General features: G+C 40.6%; 1 protein-coding gene, 1 long non-coding RNA gene and 1 other non-coding gene across 4 annotated transcripts; all 3 read right to left on the bottom strand.

The window, feature by feature from the left end:
- Positions 1-2693: 2693 nt before the first annotated feature.
- On the bottom strand, positions 2694-13664 carry LOC122874900. Its single transcript, XR_006377705.1, has 4 exons — positions 13523-13664; positions 11814-12016; positions 9208-9470; positions 2694-3218 (listed from the first exon to the last, which is right to left on the bottom strand). It is a non-coding gene; the product is annotated as an uncharacterized LOC122874900 (long non-coding RNA).
- Positions 13665-15662: 1998 nt separating this feature from the next.
- On the bottom strand, positions 15663-17744 carry LOC122874899 (Golgi apparatus membrane protein TVP23 homolog A-like). 2 transcript variants are annotated; one of them, XM_044193404.1, is made up of 7 exons: positions 17436-17744; positions 17204-17286; positions 16733-16877; positions 16500-16589; positions 16273-16401; positions 16050-16178; positions 15663-15954 (listed from the first exon to the last, which is right to left on the bottom strand). In XM_044193404.1, exons 1-7 carry the CDS (start codon positions 17436-17438, stop codon positions 15928-15930), a joined length of 606 nt encoding a protein of 201 aa, XP_044049339.1. In that variant the 5' UTR covers positions 17439-17744; the 3' UTR covers positions 15663-15927. The 2 variants fall into 2 exon arrangements, with proteins under 2 accessions (XP_044049339.1, XP_044049338.1); XM_044193403.1 differs by having other exon boundaries at positions 17396-17742.
- On the bottom strand, positions 17702-17774 carry trnar-ucg. Its single transcript has one exon. It is a non-coding gene; the product is annotated as a tRNA-Arg (tRNA).
- Between the last annotated feature and the right edge of the window lie 35 nt (positions 17775-17809).

The raw sequence follows: 17809 nt of genomic DNA, 5'->3' as shown, positions 1-17809 counted from the left end.
GTTCACAGGCCCCGTCTCCATTCTTATGCTAAAGGATCATGCACATAGGCTCATTCAGTGGCTGCAAAGGCATAAACAGCTTCTACCGACTTTCCCTCCAAAATGTTTGGATTCCTCAACTTGAGCTCTGAGGTCCTGCTTCTCTGTTTCTCTCTCTTATTGTTTCTCAACTGGAAATTGGTTGTGATGTGAGATTATTGAACTGGAAGTCTTCCAGAAATGTTTGTTTGCATCTATACTCTTGTATCAAAGTCTAAATGATGTTAAAAATCTCAAACTTTGTACAAGAAGAGATGCAGTATATAGGGCATTATTTTTTTTCTAGATTTGCAAAACTGTCCTCTTTAAATCAGAGCTAAATGAGGTATTTTGAAAAGGGATTTTATTTTTATTCCCTACTGTAAAAAGCTCCTAGGAGGGGATCCTGCTGTTGTTTCGCCCTTTTATCTGTTGTTCCAGTCACTAATTTTCTCTATTAACCAGGTTTTATTAACTTCCTGTAAATAGACTTCCCTGTCCGTCTGAGTCCAGCGGTCACCGGGGGATAACAGGAAATAGCCACTTAATTAGTGGCCCTTGACCTTTGGCTCTGGCTCAGATGGCTCCTGACCTCAGCATCTCTCCAGCCTGTTTATTGTCCTCTGGGGAACTGTCCACATCATGACCCCTGACCCCTGCTGACCTGTAGGGACTTCACCAACAGGTCCCTGACCAGCCGCCCCACCTCACAAGACCCTCATCAAAAAGCAACATTTAACCCAAGTAGCTGATTCAAGCAATTACATCTGCAGAAGGATGACAGGATGTTGACGCTGTCAGGATTATTTACTGGAGCTCTGTAACATTTGTTTTGCAGAAAGAAACATAAAAACACACATTTGGAGAGCATAGAGGGTAAAGGCAACATAACATGAAACATTTTTTAATGATGAAAATCACACCAGTGTTACAGTTTTTACAAAATCATTTGAACAGTTGGGCTTTCGTTCCATCCAGACTCTACAGAGGCTGATTTCACTAATTGGTTTCCATTCATCCAGAGAGGGGAACTAATCACCGAAATCAGTCACTGTAGTGGATGGATTGAAAACATGCTGACTCCTGCATGGGCCTCCATGAGTGAGATCTCCACTGCTACACGAGTAGGATTTTACATTTAAGCAGATGTGAAAACACAGTGTTTTTACATGCACACTGAAGTGACTTATTTAATTGCATTTTTTTTATTGCAACTTCCTTCTCACTTTATTTGTGACAATTTTTTTGTCCTTTTATAGTTACTATTTACTGTATATTGTAATCAATAGCCTACCTTTATTTTTGTTTTCTAGATGCCCCATTTAGTATATAGTATATGCTCATAATGTATATAGTATTCTAGTTTCTTAAAAAAAAATTTTATCTTCATGCACCTGTTCTCCTGCTGCTGTGACACTTGATTTCCCCTGCTTGGGATAAATAAAGCTTCTCTTTTATTTTAAATCTTGATTTCTCTCTCATAAGGAGATTGTGATGTTCTTACACGTTATTCATTTCACCTGTAAAAGTGACAAAAATGGTCGCTGTAAAATTGAAGAAAACATTTCATTGCTGATTTCAAAGTAAAATAGCTGTTGTCATATACAGTTTGTAGATGAAACTCATACATTGAGCATCCACTTTAATGTTATAGCAGCGTGCTATTTTTAAAAGACCATTTTATGTTTTAATTATTATAATAAAATGCGATATCATTTAAGTGATCCCCATTGAAGTAATAATTGTTCATTGTTCGAAAAAATACATTAAACCTCTAAAATATAATAAATGAAAAATGTAACAACTTGAAAACACAAAGCGTTCCCCTGTCACAATATTTTTTATCTACCTTCCCTACTGAATAAAACATTTTTCATTTTCAAAGAGAGGAAATGACTCAATTCTGGACTCAGAATTCTGTAACTAATGGACATGTCTCGGTTTTTTTCTGTCACTTTTAGGCGTTTTGCTTGTTTCCACATCAAGAGACGGAAATAATCCCCTGTTGACCCTGCGCGTGTCCATCTGTTGTTTGACTCCGGACACAGATCAGTCGGACACTGATTGAGGTCCGACTGACGGCCTGTAATCCCAATCCAAACGTGATTAATCGTCAAAACTGGGGCCTAGTGGGCAGTAATACATCTGGATTTAAACACAAATAGGCCTAAGTATTCATCAAATATAACAGACTCTTTTTACATCATTAGTTTAGGACTTCAATTTTTCGCAAAGTGCAGCAAGAAATCCACCAAAAAAAAAGCTAAAACAAACAGACCCGTTTACGTTTTCCTGATAAATAATATATGAGGGGAATGAACAAAACCCTTATTATATATTTTAATAGCCACTGAGTTTTGTGGCTGATGAACTTTCCCACACTGATTCAACACACGTCCCTCTGTCTGCTCCTCCTAATTAAAACTTAATGCGGGGTCACTCAAACACTTTCTCACACACATTACCATTTGAATCTATAAAAAGGGGAGAAAAGGTCCTACAGCCTTGACTCCTTAACACGTCGACTTAAGCTATTTTAGACTTATTTCTTCCTAAAGACAAAACGCTGCTGAAAATATTCGATACAAATCCTTTAGCATGTCAGCAATCCAGTGTGACACTCTGTTGTTTCCCCGCCTAATTGATCACCAAAATAAAGAGCGAGGAGATGCTGATATTTTCATTATTTTTATTTCAAAGAAATGTCATTGACAGCAGTAAACTTAAAACATTAAACTTCATCAGTAATGCATTTATATCCTATTAATTACTATTTCAATTTAGACATGAGATCAATGAATCAATAACTGAATTAATTAAAACATGTATTAGCTATGAAAATGCACATAATGTACTGAGTGAGATGTAAGTAGGAACATTTAAGGCTTTTTTATTTGCACAGTTTTTAAAATAATAGATTCGATTTAAACATGTCTAACATGTCACACTTGATCATTAATACAGAACACACAAAATAAATAAAATAAATTACATTTCAGGCTTACATGCAGGCTTATATATCTCTTTTGCTCCTACAGTCCTTTAACATAACACTCTTTTGCAGTGTTTAGGTGGCTGATAATCCTCATGCTCTGGTGAGGGCCTCTGACGACAACATTTCGTTGCATTTGGTCCACAATCTCCTCGTGCCAAAGCAGGTTCCTACAGAGTGCAGAAGGGCTTGCAGATCCTCTCACATCCTGAGAATAAATGATGGAGGGAATCATTAGCATGACAATCAAACTCTTCCACTCTGCATGGCCGGTAATCATATTTCACATTTTGGGCAGAAAGGGAAAAAAAAAGAAAAGTTGTGAAGATTGTTTCACTACAATACATACTCTCTAGGGTTAGACGGTATTGACAATGTAGCATAAAACGTTCATTAGTTTTGTCAAGAACTAGTACATAAAACGTTCATAGTAATTATTAAAAGCTTTATGTGTAAAGCAAGTGGTGAGCAGTCAATGAAACATTTGCAATAAAAGAGATCAAAACAACAACAACAAAAAAAAAACAAAGGGCCACAGGGTAAAACAACACATAAAAAGGGTAAATAAACTTCCCACATAAACATACTGTCAAATAAAAGCGAGTCTATGGAGATATGTTTAAAGACCAAGTATATAATAAAGGCAATAATGATTCTGCAAACCTAAGCTCTTTGGTTTTTTCGAAATGCTGATGAGTATGTTTTGACAATACTGAATTTGTTGTTGTGCACGATTTTTAGTTTTGTACATCAGAAATTGCAGGAAGTGTTTCAGAAAAACAAACTTCCTTTTCATACCCTGTAAAAAAAAAAAAAAATAGGCCCTTAAGCTCTGCATGTTGTTCTTCTCTCCCATTTTCAGGCTGTATGCATGGAGCGATCTTTAGGCTTTTATCCCCACAGGGAACCAGCCCGAACTCTTTCTCTGTCAATTTTCACCCACTCCCCAATTCAGACAGGGCCTTTCTCCCACCAAAACCACAATGAAGGATTTGTCCTCGTTCTTTGTCCACCTCTGACATCTTTTTTTGACTGCTCCCTCTCTGCAGACAGCATGCAGCGTATGCAAATACACACACTCTTTTATTCCTGAGACCCCTCCCCTGAATGAATGCAACCTTAAATGAGGACACACTTGCACACATTTACAGAGGGGGGCATGGAAACATGCACATATTACAATCAGTGGATTTGCATGCCCTCTCTGACATGCAGTCACTCAAACATCAAGCACCGACCATTTTAAAATGAGCAGACAGAAATATACAGTTAGCGGATTATTTCATCCATACATGTAGTTTATCCATGGATAACAGAAAAGATAACACAAGAACGATGGTGTGGGCCACAGAGGATGGCACATTCATTTACATTTTAATTTTTCAAAACAGGTTACAGTGTAATATGTGTAATTTGTTCCTAAATAAAGCACACATATTGTCTTATTAAAAAAAACTATAGTGTAGAAGCAGAATTTAACCAAAAGTCAAAGATCTTTATGCGCCACAGACACTTCTATTTGTTGCTCTCCTGAAGAGGAAAGGCTTAGTTTGTTATATAATTTAATTGAGATTGAATACAATGTCAATTTTATGTTTTACGTTTTGCTCTTTATATGATTATGTAAAGGCTACACTTTTTAGTAAAATGTCCTTCATCTCTGCTGCTTTCTGGTTGAAATGACTTGAGTTATGTTTCAGTTGGGAAGCCTTCTTTGTAGCCAACAGTCTTTGTAGAACTTGGGGAAGGAGACAAAGCTCTTTGTTTGCAATGTAAGAAGTTATTTTATTTTCTGACAAGTGTTGTCATAGTAATGGTATATATCTGGTGTCTTTTAAGCCCATAAGTCCACAGCATACACACACACACACACAGTGGGCGTTCAGATGTGTAGGATGAGGCTGAGAAATGAGACAGAAGTGGTCCAACACAATGGTGGGGATGCACTGAGGGAGAGGTGTAGACTGGTAATGTGTAACTCTAAAGGCTGGATGAATTATAACGGTGTCTGATGAACATAAAGTGTTCTCTCGCAGCTAACATTCCCAAGCTGGCCCGTGCCATCTGTGTGAACGGGTTAGAGTTAGTGTGTGTGTGTGTGTGTGTGTGTGTGTGTGTGTGGTGGGGGGTTGACGTCTGCTGGACAGCTCTGACAGTTCGGCCTTTTCAGTCGTACATTACTGAGCCGGCCGGCCTCTTTCCCATAGCAACCCTAACAGAGGTCAAAGGCTATGTACCCCCATCCACCCACCCACCCACAACCTCCACCTCCTCTTGTACTCCAGGGTGGCCAGAGACTCTCTTAACTCCCCGACTGGCCGCAGACAGAGCGGCTGCACCCACGAACTTGAACTTGACTTGATTTCTGAGTGATGGATCAAAATATCCATCTGACGCAGGAATAGTGACATAAGGATGAGAATATGCTCTGGACCTTTTTGTTATTTTTCCATGAACATTTCCTCTCTAACTCCCTTTTTCACCCTTTGCCCTGATATCACATTCACATACTGTACCAGTAGAATTAAAAAAAACATGTAAAAATGAGGTCACACCAAGGATTCCCCCTAATTCTCCTCACTCTAGAACCTCATCTCCTCCTGATATGATTACAAAGGGCCGCTGTATTAAAGGCTCAGTCACCTAATTCTCCTCTACTTTCATTGGAGCATACAGGACCCCTACTCAGGGACGCCACAGCCAACAGACGTAATCTGAAAAGTCTGGGATGTAGAAACTTCTCTCCATCTTCCTCTAAGATACTTAATGTCAGGCTTTGTGGTAGATTAGTCTCGGCCAAAGTTGCATTAAAAAACCCTGATGAGCCTCGCTTGACCCACATTGGACCTCATCCAAGACTATGGGCGGCCCGTGAGCTGGGCTTTATATATCACAGCAGAGCCGTTAAAACATTAATAGTGTCCACACATAGTGAGGAGAATCCGAAGAGGTAACCCAGGAGCTATATGGTATTAACATTTTATCGCTACTATGGCTTCACTGCTTCACCCACACAGAATTGGAAGTGAGCACTGGCTACTGTCACTTCATCATGTCACATTATAATTTTCTTGCACTGAAAATCCCACATAGCAAAAGCAATACACAGTTAATAATGAATAATAGAGGAAAGAGAGGTGCAAGAAAGGAACGGTAATCATCTATATTCTGCCATTTTCTGGAGTGGAAAGTAATTTTTTAGGTAATGTAAAAGAAGGAATTGAATAATGAATATTCAAGTCACTGTATCTACAGTGTGCAGAGGAAGATTCAGGGACGTTCAGATCCTAAATCCCCCTGAGCCGCTGACCTCACTGGTTTTCGACACTCTTGAAATCTGAAAACTCTCTTTGTTTCAGAGCAGATTAAAACTAGACTCTTAAGCAATTTTAACCAAAGTGTTTCTAAGACATCACATAATATTAAAATCAAATTGATACCACCATGATAGCGTATTTTATTGTGTTCACTCCCTACCGCTCATTTCACGTTATTTCAACCTGCGTATTGCAATTAGCCAGAATTACAGACAGTAATCATTAGACGAATAAATATTCTGTGCGAGTGTCACTCATTTTTACATCCTCCAAATACTAAAAAAAAGTGAATGCTCTTCTAGCAGGAATAGTAAGGATAAATACATTTTCCTGACAAATTCGATTCAGTCACTCTTTGACCACGATGTCTCTGTCGACTGCAGCAGCTATCACATACAGTTGCAGGCCGACCTCCCCACATTTACTCTTTTCGATAACACACACACACACCAGCCCTCCGTGCCCAGCTTTTGCGGCTGCAAATTGCTTTAGCATGGCACTGCACAAGCTAACACAAGCTAGCTTCATCAGCAAATGCAGAGGTAACACTGGTGGCTCAAACATGTCTGCCCATGTGCTACACCTGCCTCTGTTGCCTCCACTATCATTAACCCTTTCTTGATGAGCCAATCTTTAGTTTTACTTTTCGAAAGCAACAATTTTATTACCCGTCCTGCTACTCTGTTTTCTCTAATGCACAATGGAGATCTGCAACAGAGACGTAGCATGGAGCAAGCTACTGTATCTCCAAGATTAATTTCTCGCCTTCACCTTGCTTTCTCTCTTCTGTCAAACCTGCCCAAAGGAATGCGCTGTATATCACAGATGAGCAGCACAAATGCAATTACAAAGACAGCTCTGAGTCTTTTATATGAATAAAGATATGACACGTGGGCTGCACATGCCTTACATATCTTTTGGAGGCACACAGTATGTAGTAGTACAGTATGAGGCTCATTAATAATCCGCGGGTTACATCATTCTGCTTGTTAGGCACACCCATCGCCTTAGCTGAGTCATTCTCAGTGATGCACGTGCCACCAACTGTCTTGTGAGATTTTCATGATGTCTGTCTTTTTACCACCTGAGAGCAATACAAATATGCAGATTCTGTTTGCATGAGGGACAAATCATATCCAGCTGGTAAACTGAGCAAAGAAAAAGGAGTGCATGGCTGATGACCGGCACGCGGCATAAAATAAAATCTGATTCTTATTGTTAAAAACGTGAAAATGCATCTCGGTGTGTTGGTGTTGAAATATCATTGCATTACAACTCTGATACACTCTAATGGCAAACTGTGATCTACTGTGGTGCAGGGTGCTGGCCTGAGCGTATCATGTATGAATGCATCTCTAATGGCAGTGAAATCCTTCCCATTTAGCAGAAAAAACAGCATCTCCGTGCCTTTCAGACATGCAGAGGAGGCTGAATAGACTAATGAACAGTCAGGTGGCACTCCAGGGCCTGGGCTACTACCCCCCATCACACACACATACACTTGCACACAAATTAAAACTCTGCGGCTCACCCGACCCCGGTGATCCGCACGACAGTCTAATGTCTCAGGCATCTGCTCATGTCTAGTCTGGAGGGTCTTTCCCACCCTGCCCCCCAGCCCAGGCCTGCCGCAGCACCAGCTCCCACAATGGTGGGAAAGCAGGCCTTTACGAAGGGCGGGGAGAGGGGGGGACGGGACTAAACAGCTATTGAGGGGGGGAGAGAGTGAGAGCAGGGCTGAATGATAATGTGAAAACGCACGGCGCTGTTCATTAACACACAAGCACTGCAGCTGCACATATTGGCTCTGGACACACATGCTCACGTGTCTCTGCTTCTCTGCTTCAGGTTGCTGCCAGAGCCACCAGGGGTAGAGAGCAGCTCTACGCCATGATAAGGAGTGTTCGCAGGATCTGCGTGTGTGTGTGTGTGAGGTTACAGGGATGGAAGTGGTAAAGATTTGGAGCTGTGATATTTGGCGGTCGCTGTTTTCCCCCTGTCAGATTTTGCAAGATTGTGACATTTTTACATCAGTGATGTTTGACATTTTTTGTCTGTATGTGTCATATAAAGTTCTTCACTGTGTGTGCAGCATTGTAGTAGCAATGTTACTGTAACTGTAATCAATTTAATATAATTTTTGAGATCCAACATGTAACCAGTCTTTGAAATGTTTCAAAAATGCCATTTCAAACACTTCAAATGTTCTGATGAACATCATTATATAAATGTTTTGAAATGCAAAAACTGCTAATATTCAGTGCTGATATTATTACACATAAAATATCTTTGTTCATAAAGTAAATTAAATAGATTGGAATGGTTCTACTTTTAAATACAATAATGTGAATCCCCAAATAGGAAATTATCCGAGTATCCCCTATCACCGCCTCCTTAACAAAATTCACCTGAGGGGTTCAGCACATTAAGATAGTTAAGATTCTGTACTAAATATCATAATGTGAATTTCATAACAAAAGCAGTTTTGCATGAATTTATCTACGATTTTTGTTGAGTGGAAAGACGACGTACACCACTGCCTGGTGTGTATCAGGGAGTAAAGAAGCACCATGACAAGAGAGGATGGCAGGTTTCCTTCAACCAGTGCCAGCTCATTAATTTTGTTTGATACCCAGCCCCCCCTTCCACCATCAACCACCACCGACACCCCCCCTTAACTGCTAATTAGCAGGAGCAGAAGATAGAGGAGAAAGGCCATGTGTGACTGGGGAGGAAATGGGAAACTCTTCTTCTTTCCCTCATCCTTCTATCTTCCCCCATCCCCCATCACACACACACACACACACACACACACACACACACACTCCCCACCACCACCACCTCCACTGGTACCCAACAGAAAACCATGATGTAGCTCACCTCGTATGCCAGCCCAGCCATTTTAGGTGTCGCAGCAACATCTCTCAAGATGGCTCCTCTGAGTGCGCCCATACTCCAAGGAGTCTTTGTTCGTCTCCTGGCACAGGCAAAGTGTCCCCCCCGTTGGCAGTACAGATGGCATTAGATGCTCTTGGGTAAAAAGGGTGAGGAGGGGGGTGTCCCCCACCCCCCCGTTTTCTTTTAATGATGGTTCTACCCTCTTTTCAGGAACCCCAAATCATTCAATGCTATTAGTCGGAAGCCTGTAACAAGAGCAGATGGAAGAGAGAAAACAGAGGAATAAAACATGAAAAGCACATTTTGCACTCTTAGTTATCAGTATAGCTAAACCTTTTGATCTTATTTAAACAACTGACCAGCAGCACTTTACATGTGCACACGTGAGTTGTGGTTATAAAGTTATCAAAACTTTTAAAGATTTAAAGAGCAATCTCGTCATTGTGTTATTTGTGTGCGTGAGTGTGTATTTTTGCTGCAATAAAAGCACAAAAAGAATAATTTGCATTATACATGTACACAGGTTGAAACAAGGATGCATTGGACCATCCCATAAATAAAGCCTGTGTGTTTTTATTCCCATTCATTAATGAGGCGTGCCAAGTTGATTCGCTACCTGTAACAGGCAAAGCTCAGGACCACGGCCTTTTCACATATCCAATATCTCGCTGTGAAACGAAGCAATTAGCCTAGTTTGACAGCGAGCTCTACTGCAAAAGGTAGTTAACAGAGTGAATGAAAACTCATCTCACTTTGGTGCTCTTTAGGCTTTAGTGGCATTCACTGGGCTGAGCGTTTGCACTGCACAGTGCTGAAGTACCAAGTTAAAAAGTTCAGCTCCTGTCTGCAGGATGGCCCTGGCCTTCTCATTGAGGGAAGACACAATGTATCCCAAAGGCTCCAAGATTCGGTACAGCTTTAAATACAGCCAAGTGTTTTTTTTCAACCCTGTGTGTGTAGGGTGCTACACCACTCAACTGCATTATTAGCCGTCCTGGAGACGTTAGTGCCTGGACAAAGTAGTGTCCTCCCTTTTCTTTCTTCTATAAGTCTCACAGGTGAAATCTAAAATGCTTTTTTTTTTTTAAACAAATGGAAAATACTCTCCCAAAAGATAAAAGTAAATGAATTAAACAGGGTGCTGTTAAATGCAAAAGATAAATCAGATAAAAGAGGATCTGCTTTGGTAAAATATGAGCATTAGGGATGGCGGGGCAACACCGCAGTGTGTCCCAAAGCAGGTACCTCCAGGGATCCTTGAGGGAAATCCTAGAGGCCCTAAACAAAGTAAGGAGAGCAGGAGCGATCAGAGATATATACACTTTGACATGTCACAGTAGGAAAAGCTCAGCTAAATAATAAAATGAATGATGGCTGAATTCCATTTAACTGCTTTGGTTTCAGGGTCCTGGTATTGTACATGCTGGCAGACTTGAATAGAACAGAGCCTTTGTTAATGTTAGTAACACCTGTGCTTTTCCTACTATGACAAGTCAAAATGTCTGCTGTGAAAAAGGCCTATTGTGAATATTACCTCCCTGCCTACATTCTTCTTCTTTTCCTTTCGGCTGTTCCCTTTCAGGGGTCGCCACAGCGAATCATGTGCCTCCATCTAACCCTGTCCTCTGCATCCTTTTCACTCACACCAATTAACTTCATGTCCTCTCTCACTACATCCAGAAATCTCCTCTTTGGTCTTCCTCTTGACCTCCTGCCTGGCAGCTCCAACCTCAGCATCCTTCTACCAATATATTCACAATCTCTCCTCTGAACATGTCCAAACCACCTCAATCTGGCCTCTCTGACTTTATCTCCGAAACATCTAACATGAGCTGTCCCTCTGATGTACTCATTCCTGATCCTGTCCGTCCTCGTCACTCCCAAAGAGAACCTCAACATCTTAAGCACCTCCCTGCCTACATTATTTGCTTTTATTTGCACAATTAAAGCTAAATTCTTCTCAGATGATGTTACTAAATCTCAGGTCTCATGCATATCCACATGGGAGCCCTTGAAATGGAGAAAGTTTGGGAGTTCTTGTTCACTGGGCGACCTGTTTAACATTCAGCCCCATGTTGCAGAGGACCTGAATGGACAGCAACCCTTATAACCACCAAGTAAAAACAGGGCCAGTTATTGACTGAATCCTCAATTAAACTGAAATGAGATTTAATTTAAAAAAAATAAAGATTTCTGGGCCTACATCAAACTTTGTAACATAGTGATCAATGAGAAGCTGGGTGAACTTTATGCTTTTGTCTTTCAAAAAAAAAAATTTTTTTTTAAAAATCAACACATACTGTGTGAAAGGCATTTTTGTTTTCCTTATCATTACATGACTGATATCAGGGTGATATATACAATTAACAGATAAACATTTTTCTGCAAAGAAAAAGCTCTGCAAAATATTAAAATGCCTATAAATCTCCCATATGCTAAAAAGTTTGTATGAAAGCAAAAAAACCCTCACTTATTAATATTACTTGTAGACCTCGTTTGTGCGTGTTGTACTAACCATTTGGGATTGTTTGTATGCTAATTTTCCTAACAAACTTTAAGGAAACCACAAAGCAGAAGTAGTTTCTTACCTTTTTGAGGTGAAAAGTCGAAATCCGTCAAATCAAAGTCCCTGCTCTTTCGGGAAGGAACACAACGTTACGGAAGTCATTTCTACTTTCGGTTATCTAGCTTTATGACAGGTATTTAACACTCATACAGCTAGATAACCAAAGACAGAAACAGAGCCCCTCTCACACGCTCGTGCTGTAGCCCGACGTGGTGCTGGCGTCATCTAAGAGGAGTTGAAGATGCATTAGTATGGCCTGTAATGTTTAAAAAGACATTTCCAGCTCATTTAGGCTACACTGTTTTTGAATCGCAGCTAAACAGTTGAGGCCATGGAGAATAACAGCAGCCTAGCACGTGGGGAGGATATGGAACAGATGTGTTCAATTTGAACACATATTTTGTGGGTTAAAGAAGCTACAAACTAAAGCATTCAGCCGTCAAATATCCCTGTCGTGATACACAAGCTGTGTGGTTGAAGGTCTGTCAATGTTGAGATTACAGTGGCCTAACTTTAGTTCTGCAAATGTCATTTTATATCGTAGTTAGATTTGAAAAGCCTCCTTGAAAAATATTATATGATTACTGTAGGGGTTTTTGTTTTTCCGTAAGAACATACAAATATGATTTTGTATTTTTACGGAAATATATGGGGGCCTATTGCATAAGCATCTCTTGCACTATATGTCTAAAAGGAGTCGGATATAATATTGCACATTTTACAAAGCAGAACGTGTCAAATGAGACCTTAAAAAACGAGTTTAAACTGGCAATTTGAAATATAAGCCAGTCACATTTCACGTGTTAAGTTGCATTCAAAAATATCCACCTGCACGCTGAAGGATATTTAGTTAGGACAGGCCTGTATTCTGCAGATACCCTTTCCTTTTACACTAGGTATTTTTCATTTAGGGCACCATTCAGACTTTTATACAACTAATGACATCTTAACAAACTGAATGAATGACTGGTGGTATTTTACCTGACATGTTGTTGTAAAATCACAAAGATACTGGCTTTAGAACTTGTCTGCATCTACACATGTAAGGTGGTATAATACTAAAAAGCCTATTTTGTCTCACTGGATGATCATGAAACGTCAGACAGGGGCGGCCTGAAGGCTCGACCATGACCACGAACCTGAGACCGCGTTAGGTAAAGAAATGGCTCTTCGCTGCAGCAGCAGGTTCAGAGGTGCTCCGAGATCAACAGCTGACACGTTTGAAAAATCTAGGCTACTAAATCGGAACTCGGCTGGGTTTTAAGATGCTTTAATTTGCTCTTGGCTCTTCAGTGCTCCCTGGGGGCAACGAATCCCCACTTTTAATGAGAGTTGCGATTGGCCTACTTCTTCTAAAACTTGACTATTTCACACCACCAGGATTATCCGCATGAGCTATTACAGAAAGCAATTTGTTACAGATCATAATAATAGGCAGAGGAGCGTGGTGGTATATTCTTGCACTTTAAAGAACAAGGGTTTTTGTCTGTTTAGGGACCAAAGCCATACGCTTCCCCCTCATTTCAAATGAAACGCAAGGGCGTTTCTGGCTATGTGACCTCCCGTAAAGAAAAAATATTAAACAATAAGGTAAACTTAACATGCATCACATGTGTCCCTAAATTATCTGCATAAGACACATGGACATGGCATGAGAACAGATTCAAAGCTGCTAAAATGTAATGCTGTAATGCCGTGCAAATCATGTCTGTTTCCAGGCGCGTTTCTTACCTGTTTCAGAAGCAGAGCAGACTCTGCAAAGAAATGTCCTGAACTTCAGGCTGTAATGAATTTCCCAGATGAATTTTTCTGCGTTTCCATCGGGCCCTTGAAGAGCGTCGGCGCTGCTGCTTCCAGGTGAGTCCAGTTTCATCCTCAGTCCTCCGGCTTCTGCCTCTCCTCCAGTCCGCGCGCTTCCTCTACTCGCTCCCGCACTGACGTCATTCCAGGACCAGGGCGTGTTGACCAATCACAGAGTCCGCCGGCACCAAAGAACACGAATTCAGCGAGACATCTCACTCCTCACAGTTTTCTCTTGCTTTTTGTTGATTTCTTCACCACCACCACTACTACTACTAATAATAATAAGAAGAAGAACCTATATGGACAAGACCAAGAAATGCACAAGACAAACCCTTTTTTCAATAGTTGACAAAACAATCTCACCCCTAGGTCCATTTAGTAACTTTAGTTACTTTAGTAAGGAGTTTGTCCAGTTGTCTTGAAAGTTGTAAATGTTCAAATTTCCATTTTTTCTTTCACTTTTAGGAATACTTGTCCATGTTGGCTTGAAAGTTGAAACTGAAGGTTCATACCTTGGAAACAGCAGCTGACCAAACAACATCACCTCGAGGTCCATTTAGCAGCTGTTTTGGGGCTTTTGATCATTTCACTTGATATATATTTATTGTTCCTTTTAAATAGACTAGACGTCTAGTGAGGCCAGATTGTGATCTACTATTTCCAGCTGAAGGCTTAAAAAACAACAAATGCTTTCATCAGAATTTCAAAGGTCTTGTAATCCTTTATGAGAGATTTTCAGTCCTGTATTCTGTGTGACAATCCAGCTCCACTTTATATGGCTCTATAGTTCTTCCATGTTAGTTTTTGAGCTTGTTAACATTTCTTCAGAAAATCAATTCCACTGCCATGTTATGTATACTCAAACAATTTCAACTACTGAAAAAACTCCCTTATTATATTGACTGTGGCTCAAGCCAGCATAAGCAATTCTGGTGACCACGGGCAGCCAAATGGTGCTACGTATGGGTTAATATTTTATTCTATCACTGGACTATCTGCTGGACATAGCATACTACAATATAGGCTATTGTAAGTTTTGTGAGCACAATAAAATGATTTCCCACCCTACCCTGTTCACAGGGTTTCACAGGCTGGAAGCGGGTGTGAGCATTCTTGATAAATAAAACATCTTTAAGGTCTTGAGGCCTTTGTATGTGGCAAGTGATGGTTTGAGAGCACAGGGGCCATGGCCAAGAGTAGTATGAACAATTCCCTCCAAATCTGTATGGTCAGAAGAAAATGTTGTCTGAGGGCCTTTAATGTGGTAAACTACTAAAATTGGAATAGCTCAACCTGGCCAGTGTAAAATAACTAGTTTCCCCCCAGATGTTGGGGAGTAAATACATTTGAGTTAGATTGTAACCTGCGGTACACAAATGAATATTTCTAAAACTCAATTTCTCATGGAAGAAATTTTCATACCAAAAGATTTATAATCTGAAACGTTTTATATGCACTGGTCTCTATAGGATTTTATGCTTGAATAATGTTTAAATCGTTTTTTTGGTTCAGTTTTCAAGACAAGCATGGTTCGTGTGCTTTTGCTCATTTATTCATCATGTGGCGTGCTGAAGCACAGAAAATCTGCCTGCCACAACACATAGCCTTACTACAGATTACAACTGTCTACATTTCAGACTTTAATGGTCATTTGTTTGTCCACATATCATTAATGCTTGACACTGTATCTGAGGTGCCATCAGCATTTCTTGTTGAAACCTTTAGAGGTGTAGTGGAACAATTTCAGTCAAACATTGGAGACACAATCACTCCATTTCATACACACCAACTCTCTTTTCTTCCTTCAGTGAATCCAATTTTTTTAACAGGTAGGCTACTAATGCTAGTTTAGGAGTCCTTACATCAGATTTAGCCCTGTGTTTTCTATCATGGTCAAGTATGTACATGCCACAGAGACGTTTACTGAAAGCAAGTCAAAGAACATATATATCACAATCTAGAAATCTGGCTTGTACATAAAAACGACATGCTTTTTGCTTCTTTCATAATAAATGAATTTGCAGGTATATGGTGTTCAACCAACAACAATAATTTACTGAGTAAGACATTTTTTTAAATGCACTTATCTTTTATTGACATAATAGCCAGACCAATCCATGGGCAACATGGGAATGAACAGTCAGCAGCATAAGGCATGCACAAGGAAGGCACACAGCCATTCAAGTAGATGCAGCTTGTTAGAACTTTGGAGATGAGGCAGCACTCATCTATCTCCCTCTTTATCTCTCTCACACACACACACAGAGAGAGACACACACATGAACACACACATAAGCACAGCAGAGTGGCTGTACAGGTACAGGAGGTCATCTTCATAGTATTCCAAAGATTATGTCTGGCTGGAGGAGGAGAAATCATTAGTGAGCTTAAGTTCAATACATTTTAACAGTGACATGTTAACTGTACATGCTAAATGCTGCAGTCAGTCACTCACACGCTGCAGGAGGTGCTGTCCAATGAAAGAGCGGGTGTCTGAAGGCTGGCCATTGTCTCCCACTGCCTTGCAGCGTAGGTAGCCATAGAGATTAGCCACTTGGAGGGAAATACTAGCTACCACAAGTGACTGGGGAAGACAGACAGATGCATTCAAGAGGGACATTATGTGACATACCTCTGCCGCATATGCAGAGCATGCACACAAGCAACATGTGTCTCACCAGCCATTTAATCTTCAGGGAGAAGAGGGAGGTGAAGAAGAAGAACGTCCAAATGAGAGGACAGATGATGAGACCCAACCAAAATATCCTTGCCTCTGCCTCTGTTCCAATGTTATTGCCCCGGCAGGTCTGCACACACACACATGCATAGCAATACCCCAATGTTTAATACCCCAAAAATGCTTTTCCTACACACAAAATGGCACACAACAATGATAATGTCTTACTTTTTTGGCCTCAAACAACCAGAGACTCTTTCCATCCTCGTCGATCTGATTCCACCAGCGCAGCCCCACCAACAGCCTGCCAGTCACATTCTGAAACACGGGACAAACATGAGTAATCAAACCCAGTCAAGTGAGAGGAAGGGATTTAACAGTACTAAAGTGTGCAAGAGTGCAAGAAAGGGGTGAGGCATAGGAAAGTATCCTGTTAGGAGCTGACCTATTTGACCTCTCACCTTGACAGACCAGAAGTCAAAAGAGAGCAGAGTGATGATCAGGACAAAACATGATGCAAAGTTCTCGCTGATCCAGTCACAGAGCAAATAGGTAACAATGGCAACCACTCGGAAGAACAGGTGGAAAAATGAGGCAAGGGGGTGTCTGAAATGAAATGCACAGGATTAGAGATGATGAAGAGCCTGAAAATGCCAATGAAGCACGTGGAGTTAAAGCAGGCAGAGACTTTGTTGTACAGTAGATCTACGATTTACAGACAGATGATGTATGTAAACATAAAATCCTATTTTATATAACTGAAAAAATCTGTTGAGATTTGTTTAAGACGGTTCATGTGATTAAAATGACTAATATATATATATATATATATATATATATATATATATATATGTTGATTTTATATTCATAAAAGCAAAAGACTGTGCAAGACAAAATAGTTTACATGGTAATAAACAACTCCTGCAGTGCACCTTACGACAGCGCTTCTCCGCGCCCTCTCCTGCTCGTCAGCAGTAAAGTCCAGCTCAACATCCTCCGTGTCATCCGCTATCGCCTGACCAGAAGCAACGACAAAACACAACAGGATAAATCATTCCAGACAATCCTCGCTAATTCAACAAAAATAAACAAAATACATTTAGAGGCAGACAGAATATACCCACTGGTTTCATGATCGTAGATGTGTAAAGCAAAGCGAAGTACCATTCGGGGAACGCGTAGCTGTAAATAGAGCTGGAATAAGCCAGGTGTTGCAGTGAAATGAGACCGACCTCCTCAGTCACTACATTCACATCCACATCAGGAAGCTGGGCTTAAAATTATTTCAAGGTAAAGAGGATGGCCTGGACTTAATTTACCACTACAATAAAACTCCTTGTCGTATAGCAGTCAAATCAGTCAAATGTCGCTAACGGTTCTGCATTTTACTGAAGGAAACGCGACGAAATGCAGTCAGAGCATCAAAATTTCGACCGCGGCAGGACTCGAACCTGCAATCTTCTGATCCGAAGTCAGACGCCTTATCCATTAGGCCACGCGGCCCACCATGTGTAGCTAACGGGCATGATATCGTTTTA

Source organism: Siniperca chuatsi, linkage group LG4, assembly GCF_020085105.1.
Source record: "Siniperca chuatsi isolate FFG_IHB_CAS linkage group LG4, ASM2008510v1, whole genome shotgun sequence".
NCBI lineage: Eukaryota > Metazoa > Chordata > Actinopteri > Centrarchiformes > Sinipercidae > Siniperca > Siniperca chuatsi.
The sequence above is the reverse complement of the archived record's forward strand: the minus strand, read 5'-3'. Positions and strand labels throughout refer to the sequence as shown.